The sequence below is a fragment of the Empidonax traillii genome, unplaced genomic scaffold (genome assembly GCF_003031625.1).
Source record: "Empidonax traillii isolate 1590-97213 ecotype Southwest subspecies unplaced genomic scaffold, ASM303162v1 scaffold55:size2822071, whole genome shotgun sequence".
In the NCBI taxonomy this organism is placed as follows: Eukaryota; Metazoa; Chordata; class Aves; order Passeriformes; family Tyrannidae; genus Empidonax; species Empidonax traillii.
In genome coordinates, this window is record NW_020955248.1 from 1,002,027 (window position 1) to 1,016,569 (window position 14,543).

Consider the following 14,543-nt stretch of genomic DNA (forward strand, 5'->3'; position numbering starts at 1 on the left):
GAGGGAAGAAGAGGGTAGTTCAGGAGTGTTGTACTGTTGCCTCTAAACTGCATTTGTCCTACCTCCATTTTGACTGTGGTTTTGATGGATCAGAATGAAACTGGACTTTTTTCCTTTGTAAATCCTGTTTTCAGTGAGAAAGAGGAACATTGCCTGTGTGGAAGACAACACCCCCATCACTGCAGTGTGGTGGAGGCAGCAGAGCCACGATCTGGCTGGATTCAGGAGTGGTTGCTGAGTTTTGAGTAGGAGTTCTGTCCTGCAACAGAAGGGAAACGTGCTGCCATTTCGGGAGGTGTGGGGTAGCAGCTCCACGGTTGCACCAGTGTTTTGAGAGGGCAAGTGTCCTTCTAAAGCAGCAGGAGAAAAGGAGAAAGTCATCAAGCATATCTCAAATGGGATGTCACCTCCTCTTGCTCATGCAGCCTTCTGTGCAGGCACTTTGTGGGCTTATTAAAGGTTTTAGGGCTTGGTTTGCAAAAGAGGCACCACTTTGGTTTCCAACACCTATACCTATATGTTTTTTTTTTCCTTGGGGAGTTTGGGGGACGTTCGCAACACCTCTATGTATGATTCCCACCCCCCCCCTCGGAGTGTGGGCAGAAACGGCACTGAGCTAGAGGTGGAAATCTGCCTCGAGGGGAATCTTCCCCAGGGCAGTGCTGTCCTTAGCCGGCCTGCTGGGGAGAGAGCGCTGCTGAAGCGCCGATCTCCGGGAATCTCATCCTCCTTCCCAGCTCTGCTGCAACCCCGAGTCACCTCCTGAGCGGCGCCGCCCCTTTAAGAGCGGGGCGGTGACGTCACCCCGGCCCTGCGGGCGCGTGGGCGGTGGGCGGGGCGCGCGGGGCCGTGCGCAGGCGCGGAGGGCGGGCCGAGCCGGGCCCGGCGTCGCCATGGGCTCCTGAGGCCTCCGCGCCCCCGCGCCGGTGCCGGCGCCGCCCGCGGGGCAGCGGGCAGGGCCCGACCCGACCCCTCCTCGCCCCACCGGGCTGGCCCGCGCCCGCCCGCCCGCTGCAGGGTAAGACGCGGCGGGGGCAGGGTGGCCGCTGAGCCGAGCCGGGGCGCGGGGGCGGCTGCGGGCGGGCCGGAGGAGCAGCGCTGGGGGGGGGGGGGAGTGGCTCGGTGCGGCCCCCACGAACTCGCTCGCATCGTCCAGGTGTGGACATGACACCCCCACCTCCCTCCCCGATCCCTCCTCCCGCTCCCTGGCGTGGCCCCCGCGATCGCCGCCGTGCGCTGCCCGCAGCCCTCCGCCCGGCTCCCCCCGCCGTGCCCCCCGTTCGTCCCAGGGTCACCCCGCCGTTCCCCGTCCGCGCACATTCCTCCCGCAGATCTCCGAGCGGACACACACACGCATCTCCCCACAAACTCCCCGTGCAGCCCGCAGAACCTCCTCCGGATAGTACACCCCCGGGGGGATAGTCCGCCTCTCCCGATGCAGCCCACCCGGTTCCTTCCCGCGCCCGCCACACGTCCTTGCTTCAGCCCACCCGCCCGCTCCCCCTGCACACACACGCACCGGCACAGCCCCCGCGCTCCCCGGTGCTGCCTCTCTCCTGGGTGGCACTGGGAGGCTGTCACTGTTGTGGCCCTGGGTGGGCTGGGAGCACAGTAGACCACAGCAGGGTGGTGGGCAACAGGTTTGTGTTTGCTGTGGCTGCCTGTGGTTCAGGCTGAGCCGACTGACAGACACCGTGTGCATGTGCTGGTGCGGTAGGTGTGTGTGAGGAGACCGTTGCTGTGCCTGTGTTCTCTTGCATCTCAGGTGAGTTATGATGGGTCTTGTTTGGATGCTGGTGATGTTCTGAAATTTCGGTTGCTCCGTGAGGGCTAACTCAGCCTTGGCAGCTGCAGTGTGTAGTGGAAGGAGGGCTTTGGAGGAACGTGTGCGTGACTGGGTTCTGATGAATTGTGGAAAGAGACTAGAGTGGTTTCAGGCACAGCTTTATGAAAGCTGCCTGGAGCACTGTGAAGCCGTCAAGAGTGGGAGGAGAGGAGGAGTGGGAAATCCAGAGGAAATGCTGAAGATGGTTCCTGCCTACAGGAAGTTTGAAACTGTTCTTGCCACGTAGGGAGCTTGAACAGGAATAATTATTGAAGACGTAAGGACAGGTTTCCCCAGAGAAAAGACTGTTTACCTCTGTCAAAGATAAAAATAGAAGTTATTGATCAATATTAGAGCAAAGGCTAATAGGATGAATAGAAACGTCTTTCTTATCCTGCAAGAAAAGGAAAACAATCGATGAAAACATAATAAAGCATACATCCCACTAACAAAGACTCGCCTCTTTTAACACAGCAGTTAACTGTGCCTTTGAACTTGTGTTGGTGGATGTTACCCTTGACTCTAAGAGCTTAGTAGCCTCCCTTAAAGGGAACACAGATTTCTCCAGAGATGTTCATGTCATTCAGGTTTCTAGTACTAAAGGTTTGTATTTGTGTGGCACTGTTGAAAAAAGTAAACTCTCATGCTTTTAGGATGTTGACTAAATGCCAAACAATAGGGCATTAGGGAGAGCTTTTCCTATGGTAAAGTTATTCTCCAAAGGCCTACTTCAGGCTTTTTTGCACCATTGCCCCCAAGAAAATGGGCTTCAAATCTGCTCTGGTCTAGTGGAGCAGGTTTTTAGGTCCTTGATACCATCAGTGTTAGGGTTTTGCTGTAAAGCCTAAGTGGTACATATGCAGCAGGTGGGCACCCCTGCATCTGGAGCAGGAGTGATTCGATCTTGCTGTAAAATGATCAGGAAAGCTTTACTACTGAAGTCAGTGTTCCCAGCCAGCTCGGGGGTGTGGGCAGATGTTTTTCTTTGTATTCTGCGCAGGTTTCTACAGTCAGCGCTGAGCAGGTGGTGTTTTGGAAATGTGGGGCAAGGGGAAGAGCACCTCCCAGCCACTTTTGTACTTTTGTTGTACAGGCAACTTTTGTATTTTTGCTTGTCTGTCTCCTTGGGACGCGTGGCAGTTAAAAGGGGAAAGTTCTTAGATATGCACAAGATGGTCAGAATATGAAGTTCAGCGTGTCTGGCTGGTTTGGCATAACAAAAACATTCTGAGCTGGCCAGTCTCTAACCATTTGACAGAATCCAGCGAGAAATCTTCTTGTTCTCTCTCAGCTTGTTTGCCTGTTTGCTGGTAGCAGGCTGGGAGGTGAGCTTTTTGTGGTTTACAGTTGAGGGATTAGGGTTCTTTTCTTCTCATGGATAAAGGAAGGGTGGGGTGGGTTTTTTTCCAGTTCAGATTAACTTTTGAAATACTACCCTCCTCCCCAAAAAATAAAAAGGTAGTCCCTTTCTCTACCCAGTTCTACTGCTGAATTAACGTAAACATCTAATAATTATATTTTGATGTAGATGACAACCCTTTAATTTCCATGTGACCCTTCGCTCCCTCTCCCCTCCTGTTTTGGGTTCATGTTTAATTGGCTTATGTTGGCAGTGATGGAGATAAACTCTTACCTGCTCCCCTAGCAGAAGTGCCTGTTTCACTTTCCAGCAGCTCAAAGGATATTCTTTAAACTCTTGCAGCTGTGGGTGGTGGGTGCAGTGAATTTGTGAGGAGATGTTTATTGTTTGGTCCTAACTGCTTCAAGAGCCCAGTGTTGTACTGTTCAGAGTACTGAAGTCTGAGGAAAAATACAGAGTTTCAAATCAGACTTGTTGATTCTGAAGAGCCACTTCTGTGACTAGTTTTCTCAGTGTTTTCAGCCTAAAATCGAGGAAACCAAGGAAAGCAGCAGTGAATTTACAGGGTAGCTTATCTACAAAATGACGAGGATAATACAGTCTCAGAGAGAAATTGCGCTTAACCTTTGTACAGTCGAGCTTTTCTAGTCCAGGACTGCTGCTGGCTGTCTGTGTAACAAAGCAGCTGTGTGTTATTGAATGGCCAGGGCTGGGGGCAGAAGCTTTTCGTTGTTTTAGTGGTTGTGATTGATTGGGCTCGCCGAGGGCCTGGAAATTTAAGGTGCTGCAGAGAGCATAATTGTATTTGAGTTTTGAGTGCTGACTTGCCCAGCTGTTTGCTTGAAGCAAGTGTGTGTTGTTTGCTGTTCTCGCTTCTTCCCAAACTCTTTGGGGTTTGCTTTCTTGTGGTGGAAGAGTGGTTTCCTGTCAAGACATTACACCCTACCAGAACACTTGAGATTCTGAAAGTGGTTTGACACTCTGATAAAATGGATTAAAACACTTAGCTAAAATAACTCTAAGATGTTGCTGTGAATGGACTGAAATCACCCATATGGAAGGGGTTTTGATGGTGTTGTGTTTTTTTTCCCCATGCATTTTTCTTTCTTTTTTTTTGTTCCTTCTTTATGGACTACTTTTGGAGAGAACAGCTGGACGTGCTTTTAGAGCAGCAATTCCCCAGGACGGTTTTGGAAGCGAAATTCTGCCAGCTAAAGCAGTGAGTTGCAGCCACACTCAAGGAGTCTCACCTCAGTGTCTCTCTCCTCTAGAGAGAGGCAGGGAACTGGAATACTTGCTCATAGCCAGGTTCTGTCTAATCTAAAGGTCAGCTCAACTTCCACTGGGTTTTTGTCTGTGATTGTGTAAGTAACGTGTCTGGAAAAGCAACAGAGCAAGCTGTCTCCAGGGAAAGTGCAGTGTATAGGCAAGCTGCTCAGGAACTGTGCTGTATCTGTGTTTGACCAGGTCTTTATAGCCTCTGAGGGGCATAATTGACAGGAAACCTGAAAAGGGAAATAACTGTCATGCTGTACTTGCAGCATTAATCCATAGAATACCTGGATATTTGCCTGCTCACTCTCAAGTGTGTCTCTGCACTGAAAGGATGGGAATATTGCTATTATTATCTTGTAGTCACAGTGCCCAGGAATCTGATGAAGCTGAAAGGATCAGCTATTTGAGAATGTTGTATAATGGAGAGTGACCAAGAGCATAGAGAGGTGGTGTCATGGCCTGAAATTTTTTGTGTCTAACCGGAAAGTGTTCCTCTCTGCCCAGGTATGGTGTTCATGTGGCCCCTGACCAACCCTGTGGCAAAAAAGTAAAAAAAGGTCCTTCTGATTCAGCAAAGAAAATTACTGCAACATGTTATGTAGTGCAGTAAAGCAGTGAGGCTTCAAGAAGATGAGATAATACCTTAAAAGCTGACCTTGCCGACCCAGTGTTCCCTCCCCAGGCTGCAGAACATGTCATGGATGCGATTGGAGGCTGCTGAGCTGATTGCTGGGAGCCTGCAGCTGCCTGGTCATCTCCAGCACAGATACAACCCAGGCAGCAGTAATGAGCATAGCTGTGCCTCTGTTCAGGTTGCTTAAAATGAACCTGGACAAGTCAATCACCTGAAGAGGCAGATTAGAAGAGAGTGAATTTCTCTTCATGGCTCACCACACCTTGTCTCCTTGCCAGTTTTGCCAGGAAAGGCTGGTTAGTGGTGAGTGAAGCTATTTGCAGCTAATTGTCCCATGGGAGCTGGGAGTGACCTCACTCCTCCTCCAGACTCTCCTTACTGACTTCCTTCCCCCCCTCCCAATGACTTTGTGATGGCGCTGATTTTATGAGAGTCTTAAGATAGAAGTTATTTATATAAATTCCCACTTAGGCAACTTCCCACAACCGGGTAGTTTAATGTTATAGTGTCTGGAAACATTGGGTTGAAGTCTTGTCTTTTTTTTTAAGTGCACCCCCCTCAGTTAGATATGTGGTGTGTTTCTTTGTATAGAGAAAATGCATTGCTATTGATGGCTTTTTGGATAGAGAGGGCAGGTGTTGGAATAGCCTCAAAATGTGTTTTAGTGTCAGCTTCTAACAGTACTGGTGACTTCTCTGCAAAGCTCTGTGGTCAGCTTTGGTGCTGAGACAGGAAAAGGGGAGCAGCTCCTAGCCACTCCTGTGCTGTAAGTAGCCTTTGGAAGATGGTGCTGGGCAAGATTTTCCCCTCTGATGCTACCTCTTCTCTCTGTGCTTTAGCCATCAAGGGTTAGAATGGTTTCTTCCTCCAGGCATTGCTTGTGAACTTCCAGAGGTAATCTTTCTGTAAGAGAAGTACTGTGTCTGGGCTTATTCTTTAGCTAGCAAAGCTGTAATGCTGATATATCTAGGACTTGGCATTTTTGTGTGGGGAGGAACTCTTCTCCCGTGAGTCCAGGAATACAAAAGTCCCAGTCCTGCTTTCAGAAGTTTGCCTCTGTAGGATTTTTATTTTTCTTGATGGAGTAGCGCGGCAGGAGGGACTGGAGGGGGTAATGTCAGACAGGAACCATGAAATCAGGAGTCTGTGATTTTCGGAAATTAAGAACGATGTGTCTTATGGCCAGAGTTAAAAAAAAAAAAAGAAAGAAAAACAACCACCCACAAACAAAAATAAGCCAACCAGTTGCTGTTTTAGCAATAACAGAATGGCTTCATAATGAGTCGCCTTGAGTGCTTTGTTGAGAATCACTGTTTTTACCACACTGCTGCATGTCTGCATCAGGGAATGATTGTTAGGGAAGTCAGATGTGCTGCTGCCCTCAGTGCACCGCTGCATAGTTACCTAGGCCTGTGATAAAGATGTCTGGGTTCTTCCAGCACATTTGCTTGGTAAATTGAAGTATTGATCTCATGTGAAATATTCTGTGTTATATTCTGTGTAGAAAAGTGTACTCCAGTATATTAAAAAATCTCCCTTTGCATGTGACTTCCACATATTTAATACCTTTCTATGCTGCTGTAGAGTTTGACTTCTGATTCTTCTTAGATTAATTGTATACCCTGTGGCAAATTCAAAACTGTTCTCTGCTCTGTCTTGGCACTCAGAATTGGGGAACAACGAGTGCAGGCAGTGGTGGAATAAGTTCTGATTTGACTTTGTTCTTGAGAATTTGGAAAATGAAAAACAAACTTCCTCTGTCTTGCTGGACACAGCTGTTTACAACACATCCTTTTTCTTGTTGTCTCTTTCCCCTCTGTCAGTTGCAGAATATCTTTGTAGGCTTATTGCATTTCTCCCTTGGGAACAGGGAGCTTGACTGGTTTGTGTGGAGTGGGACTGATGGGAGTATGGGAAAGGGGTGCAGTGCATGGCCTAAGTGTGTTTGATCCTGTTCTCAAAGGAGCGGTTGGAAGGTTGGGGAACATGCCTTCTCCTCATCTCCCTCCCCCTTTCTCTCCTTTTCCTGTGCCCTTCCAAAGAAGGGACTGCATGTTGGATGTTGACCTATCATAATATTGGTCAGTTCACAAAAAAAAAAAAAAAAAAAAAAAAAAGGAGGAGGAGGAGGATGGGGAGAGGAGGGCTGTGCTAATACAGTGAGACAACAGAAATTAATAGAGCAGAAAAAAACTCTGGAAAGAAGAGTGCATGGCTCAGGGTAAAAGGGTTTTATTGTTGATTCTGGGTTTTTAAATGGGCACGTGGGGAGGGGAAGCTGCTCTCTCTTTGGATGACTACAGCTTAGCAAAATGGGTGGGGGCTGTGTGAGCTGCAAGTGGAGAAGATTTTTGTGGTATTTTCAGATATTTATTTCCTCAAAATGAGAAAAGAAGTGGTGTGACCTTGCTGAAGGTTAAATTGTTTGTGTATAGGATGTGCTCTTATGTGTATGTAGGCATCGTATCATCTCTTGAGTATGGCTTAGTGGGTGTGTACCTTGCCCTGCAGTTTGACCTTCCTAGTTGCCTGACTCTTCTACCTTCTGCTTCTGAGGCTGATGGTCTTCCTCTTCTGCTCGTGCTGATGCTACTGCTTTTATGTCCCAGTGACTCTTTTCTCTTGTTTCACTGAGCATACCGACAGCTGTGAAAATTGTGACTGGGACATTTCTTCAGCATTCAGGCTGCTCACTCCTCTAGAAATAACACTGATAAGAACTGTGTTTGGATCTGGAATTTGTTGTGCAGACAGAGCATGACATAAAGTGCAGTGACTAGGTTCAATCTCTGCGTATGTTTGTAAGTCTTGCCTGTCTTCTGGCTGAGCACAGCACTGCTCACATGCGTTCGGAGTTTCGTACGTGTGCCTTTGTATGAAGTGTGTGCTGTGGAGTGACTTTCACTGCCTTGACGTTAAGGAAGCTTTGCCCAACATGAGTAGTAAAATGTAAATGAGTTGCACTTGTTAAAATCGCATGCCAGGTCACATACTTAACTCAGATTGTTTGGGGAGTGCTACTGGAGAGCTTAAAAATGCACTGTTGGGACCTTTCCATGTCTCATAGCTAAGTAAACTAGATGCCACCCCAGAGAGCAAAAGCAATTTAAGAAGTAATAAATGTAAAAGCATTTGATTTTTCTTGGATTGCTATCTCTGATTTGAGCTGTGCCAATGATTCCCTTACTGTGTAGAGTTATTTTGTCCTCTTCTTCTTTTCTACCTTTTGCCACATCAGCTGGTGATGCCATGCCTCTGGGTGTTGAAGAGATCTTAAATCAATTATCTATCGATTACAGAATTTATCATGTATGCCTAGCACAATGGAAAGAGTTGATCCCAGTTGGCAATTCTAGGCATTGTTATAATTAAAATAGTTTAAAATAAACCTTGAACCATTTTGTCCTGTGGTTTTATATTCCTTGTGAGTCTAGGGCACGTTCTGAGAAAACATTAAGCTCCTGCTTTCACTTATATAAAGCTCTTGCTCATGTCCTAATAGGTGCAGAAAGTTCAGACTTTGATTAAGCTACTGCATGGGACTTCTGTATTGGTCTTTTTGGATCCAGAATAAGGATAATTTGATGGAGAAACTCTTGTAGGAATAAGGATAGTTTAGTGAAGAAACTCTTGGAGGAGTAAGAACTAAAAGGGGAGTGGAAAATGGTTTTGTGGTATCTTAACAGAAACAAAGGTCAGCATGGCTAGGTGTGGAGTAGGTTTTAAGGAGGAACATTTTCTTGTTTTGTAGCTCTCCAGGAGAACCTTGCAGCCAGGCCCTGTGTGTTTTAGTGGATCGTGTCATGTACAGCAGAAGGAGGCTTAGCTGTTAAGACTCTTTCATGGGATAGCTTTGTGTATCATTCTTTGCTCTCTCAGCAGTTTAGAAATTAAATACTTTCAGCCTTGGATGAGATGATCTATTTTAAAAACACAGATTGTGTTTGCAGATGGGACAGAATGGCTTCAGAGTCATGTTGTTTCGGGTTCTTTTGCTACCTGCACCAAGGTAGGACTTGCTCAGGGCAGGCAGCCACCTCCTCCTTTACTAGACTGTGGTTGGATATTTGTTCAGAAATACCCCACAGAACTGAAGGACCAAACCTGAATCTTTCTTTCCTCCTCTTACGCCACTTTTGTTGCGTCAGAAATGAGGTTTCCCTCTTTATGTTCGTTTATGTAGAAATAGCCCTTACTCAGTGGTAAGATTTTCCATGCCTTTATGCAAGGCAGAAATGAAGTTTTTTGTTTTCACTTGTGCCACATCCTGTATGTTTACTGTTCTGAGTGTATTTTCAGTGGAAGAAGCTGCCATGTTAATGTTGAAGACAGAAGATCTCTGTTTCCAAAAGATACAGGACTGGCAATCTGCTCCTGGTGGAGATTTAGTGCGCTTTTGTTTTCCTGTGGATGTAGACCATGTGGACACATCCTTGCTAGCTTTATGTCGGTTTCTATCTCTAACAGAATCTGTCCCCATGCAGTTTAGAGCCTCTTCTCTATCAAAAATCCTATTTTTGCATCCAATTGCATCTCTAGGTTTTCATCAGGATAGTTATCTTGATAGAAATAGCACATGCTTTGTTTTGCTTTCTTTTCCCCTGCTTGCACTGAGAGCAGCCCCTAATACTCCTAAAGTGCTTTCAGAAGATCTCTGAGATAAGTTTAAGCTGGTACTAAGGTTGGTGTTTAAGCTAAATGCCCTGGTAGTACGAGGTCCTGTCTTGCTCTAATGTGCGTAACTTGTAATGACTTCTGGGCAGGGACAGGTAACAGCTTGTAGGGGATGGGGCTATGATCTCTGCCTTCCACTTTCGAGGTTTTTGGGTATAAGACCTCATACAGACCTAGGCACTGCCTGAAGCTCATGTAACCCACGTAGAAGAATCGTACAGCTCTGATCCAAGTTTCCTGTGGCCATCCTGAAATACACCTAAGCCTGCATTCAAAAGCCCTGAGAGTACCTAGATGTACTGTTATGTGTGCATGTTTCCAGTTTCCAAAAGTTTGGCACTTTTCCTGGCTCTCTGTTCCCCTGATCCTGTTATATTTCAGGTTACCTCCGGGGGGAGCAAGGTAGTCAGTTGAAGATGGGGAAAGCTCCAAGAGTGAAATGTAGAAGTGTTGAAATATTTTCCTTTGATATATTTAGGAATGTTCTCCAGAGAGGGAGAATAAGTGTGCAAGTAACTTTATTCTCCCTTGAACTGGAAGCAATGAGGTAGAGAGGAAAGAGATGGGCAGAGAAGACAAGATATGGCAGAAAAGTAAGGAACTCTCCAAAATCTATTATGCATTAGATTGGTTTGTATTGCATTGGTAATTCATGTTTCTAAATGCCCCTGATTTTACATATGGTAATGTCAAGCGCCTTCCTCTTGGTTTGGTACCTTGCCGTGCTGGGAACTGTATGGGCAGAGAACAAAAAGGCACTTGTCCCAGGGAGCTTAAAATGCACAAGAAACAACAGAGGAATACAGCCAGCTGGGAGGAGCACTGGAAAGAGATCACAGCCAGGAGCCTGACTGATGTCAGGTCATTGCACAACTGGAGTAGCAAAGTGGGAGAGTGGAGAAGATGGAAGTGAATAGGGAATAGCTTTGTGGCTCTTGGAAAGTATCTTTTTACCCAGCTGTGAGAGGAAGCAGGAAGGTATATTGTGGCACTGACTTGGGCTGTGATGGAGGTAGGTGTCCAAGAAACAAGTGCCAAAACACATTCACAGTGTCAGGTAAGAGGGAAGCTGTTTATGCCAAGGTGCTTGATCTGTAGCTTGTCAAGGCAGCATGTTCGCTGTGACGTGCTCCCAGGCACTACCCTTACTGGAAAACTGTTCTAATGGTTTGCTAGACTTATGTCCTGTTGCACAGGGGAAGAGGCCTCTCAGAAGAAAGGCCTGTAAAGTGAGTTAACGGCCCATCCTCGTGATGTTCTTTTTAACGAAGCAAAAGAGGAGCTCAAAGGCTGATTTGGGGTACTGAATGAGATGAAATCCACTCACCTTGTTAAGGCTCTAATCATCTGTGCTATTATCTGTTTTTCTTAAGTATAGACCAGATTTGCTCTCACAGCTTCAGCTTCTTGCATACACTAGACTTTCATAACAGCTTTGTGCACTGCTTATACCTGTCACCGTAGCTATGATGTGTGGGACTTGAGAAGATTAGAAGGGATAATTCAGAAAGTGTATGTTAATTTTGCAGATTTGGGAGTACAGCATTCCACCATGTTTCACTAGCAAGGAGAATGAACTGCCAACTGATGCTTAGAACCAGTAAAAAGTATCAAGTGAATAAAAAGCTGTCCTCAGGGGCAACCCTGAGAAACTAGGGGGTGAGGTGAATTGAGGTTTGGCATAGGAGGAGTGGAACCTTAGTTTGTAGGAAAGTTTGTATGTCTTCTTTCAGAACACAGTGCTGCAAAGAGTTATTAATTTCAATGACTGTGTCAATTAAATGGGATTAGGTTAAGAATGATGGACAATCATGTAATTAATGGTGGTTGATGTATAATCACAAGGGGGCAGTGTTAAGGTTACATACACAACTTGAACTTATAAGTGACCCTGTTTCTGAATACATAACCCTTCTCATGTCAAAATGCTTGTTGATCACTTTTTGCTATTTCCACTTCTTTTAAAACGAGTGCAAAGACACAGAACAATTCCCTTTCAGTTCTTCGCTTCTGCTGATGGTACTGACACTGCATTTGGGACTGTGCTGTTGATGTGGTTTGTTTATCTGGAGTGTGGATGTCCAGGTCCTATTCCTCCTGCCACTTGTGGTCTGATGTACAGATCCTCTCCCCCGTGAACTTTAGGAAGGGCTTAGCAGCTTCCTCTCTTGCATATCTCCCAAAGTGCATGGGATGTGCAAGCTTGCAGCTGGCTGGACTTTATTTAGACCTAGGTTAACCACAGGTGCATCTGCTCTGATTTCATTCTAGATGTGCCCTTTATGAGCTTAGTGGAAGCACTGTCTCAGCACTGTGAGCGTTCAGTTGCTACTTTGTGACATCCTCATCCAGCTCTCCAAATTTTTAGATATAGGTAATGAAATGTGCGTGTGTGTGTGTGTGTGTGTGTGTGTGTATGTATGTTTTGAAGCTCAAAACTGAACCATTGTATTTCCTGTACTGATCAGGACTGGAAAGGAATTACCCTTGCTGTACATGTGGTTATGGAAAGTTGTAACTCAGAGCAGGGCTATTTTGGAAAAACAACAACTGGAAAAAACGAAGAAAAGCCAAGTTTGGCGATTAGTTTGTAAATTAAACTACAGCAGTTGTGCAGTTCCATGTATAGTAAGATAATTTCTACTTTAAAAATCTGTGTATTTCCCAGGATTTTTCTCTTTCCCCTGTGGAAGAAAGCAGAAATAAGGTGGACTGTGGCAAAAGTAACATCAGAGTGCTGTACATCATTAATGCAAATGTGTGTTTTGAAAAAGCCTGTGCTGGAGGAGCCATTTGCACATCTTAGAGTGCATGTGGAGAGGACTTGCTACTGGCCCTCTGCTTTTACTGGGTACCTGTTCCCCAGTTTGTGCTGTGGCTTCAGGTGGAGCAGAGCTGGGGCAGTTCATCTTCAAGTGTATGCTCTCATTTGTGTTGTGTGATGACCTGCCAGTAAATGACAGACATGTCCTTCCCTGCTGCAGTTGTAAACTGTGGAGATGGCTTGTTGGCCTTTCTAAACCCCTTTCCATCTACTGATCATAAAGGCCTGTGCAAGAGCTTGTGCTTTTACAGAAAGGGCATTCTAAAAACTATTAGGAGGTTATCAGAAGGAGGCAACATTGTGCTGTTCCTCTCGATAGCCACATCTCTACTGCAACCACATCAGAAGCAGCTCTTCTAATGGGTAGAACCAATGGCTGCCTGCTTGTGACCTTGGTTTAAGTGGATTATTGTCCTGCAATCCAGAGGTCACACTAGAGCCTGCTTACAACCAAATTGAAAATAATAGCTACTTTAGATCTTAGACCTTCAAGAATTTGTTCCATTGAAAGAAGATAGCTTTTTATCCAGGAAAGGGCCAAGGGTCATGCTGATTTGAGATCTTCCATGTTCTGGGTGTTTTCATGGGTCAGCTGGCTTTTAAAAGCCAATCAGGTTAAATTCACATTGTGTAGAAAATAATGCTAAGTTAGTAGAATTAATAACTGGCTGGCTAAGTGTACTGTACCATACAGTGTTTGGTAGAAGCATGACTTCCGTGCTCTCAAAGCGAGGAAAGCTTTCAGTGCATATCCTTTCAATGAGGGTGCTTTGGACAGAGTGTGGTTTTCAACATGGCAGTAGGAGAGGAGGAATTGCTTGCTGAAGGAATAAAGGATACTCTTCCCTTCACCCACCGTGTTGCATAATGACACTGTGGCACGTGTTGTTGTTGCCTGTTGCTGCTTGGCAGGCTAACCATAACACTAAGACACAGCAGAATAGCCCCTACTTTTATGGAAAGCAGAGCTGTTAACTTAGTTGTGCCTGTCATCTTCCAGTATGGATGATTTAGATGCTTCCTTCTGATCTTTTTACAAGGGCATGCAGTGATAGGACCAGAGGGAATGGTTTTAAACTGAAAGAGAGTAGCTTAAATTAGATATTAGGAAGAAATTCTTTACTGTGAGGGTAGTGAGGCACTGAACAGGTGAAGTTGTGGATGCCCCATCCCTGGAAGTATTCAAGGCAAGATTGGATGGGGCTCTGAGCAACCTGGTCAAATGGAAGGTGTCCATGACAATGGCAGGGGGTTGGAACGAGATGATCTTTAAGGTCCCTTCCAATCCAAACCATTTTATGATTCTATGATCTCAGGTAAATGCTCTATTCATCTTGTGCTGAAGTATTTTTATTGCAGTAGGGTGGTGACAATGGCAGTGGCAGTTCCAGGATCTCTGGGAGGATGTGAGAGGTTCCTGAACACCACATGACTTGTTGTGTCACGAGGGATGGCAGTGGCAGACTTATCTAGGTCCTATTCCTAAAACATGTGAGCAGCCTGGTGAAAGGCATGTGAGAGATGCAAAGCACTGTTACTGTTATGCTCCTGACTCCTTTCAGCTGCATTCAATTGCTTTTTGGTCCTCTTCCTTGACAGGTCTTGGCTCGTGGGCAGCTCTTTAGCAATCCCAGCTGGAACCTCACACCAAAAGGCACCATGATAATGATGACTGATGTCACTGCAGCCCCCAAATTGGGGTCAACTGCCACCACTCCAGCTGTGGCTCCTAACTTCTCCTGGATGCCGGAGGATGGCAGCCCCACAGCTGTGGAGCAGCCAATATTCCTCATGACCACTGCTGCTCAGGCTATCTCAGGTTTCTTTGTATGGACAGCTTTGCTCATCACCTGCCATCAGGTAAAATCCTGTCACTCGTACTTCTCATCCTTTCCTTTTCCCCACATGGAGGAACAGACCATTTCCGTAGTGTGAATGGAGAAGAAGCACA

General features: G+C 46.0%; 1 protein-coding gene across 2 annotated transcripts in view; it reads left to right on the forward strand.

Moving 5' to 3' along the window:
- The first annotated feature begins 905 nt into the window (after positions 1-905).
- Positions 906-14,543, forward strand: part of TMEM184B (transmembrane protein 184B) — a 30,981-nt gene continuing 17,343 nt past the window's right edge. Inside the window, exons 1-2 of one of the 2 annotated variants that reach the window (XM_027879437.1) lie at positions 906-1,018; positions 14,192-14,452. In XM_027879437.1, coding sequence (XP_027735238.1) covers positions 14,252-14,452 — 201 coding nt within the window. In that variant the 5' untranslated portion in view covers positions 906-1,018; positions 14,192-14,251. The remainder of the gene's footprint in view (positions 1,019-14,191; positions 14,453-14,543) is intronic. The other variant, XM_027879438.1, reaches the window with a different exon arrangement.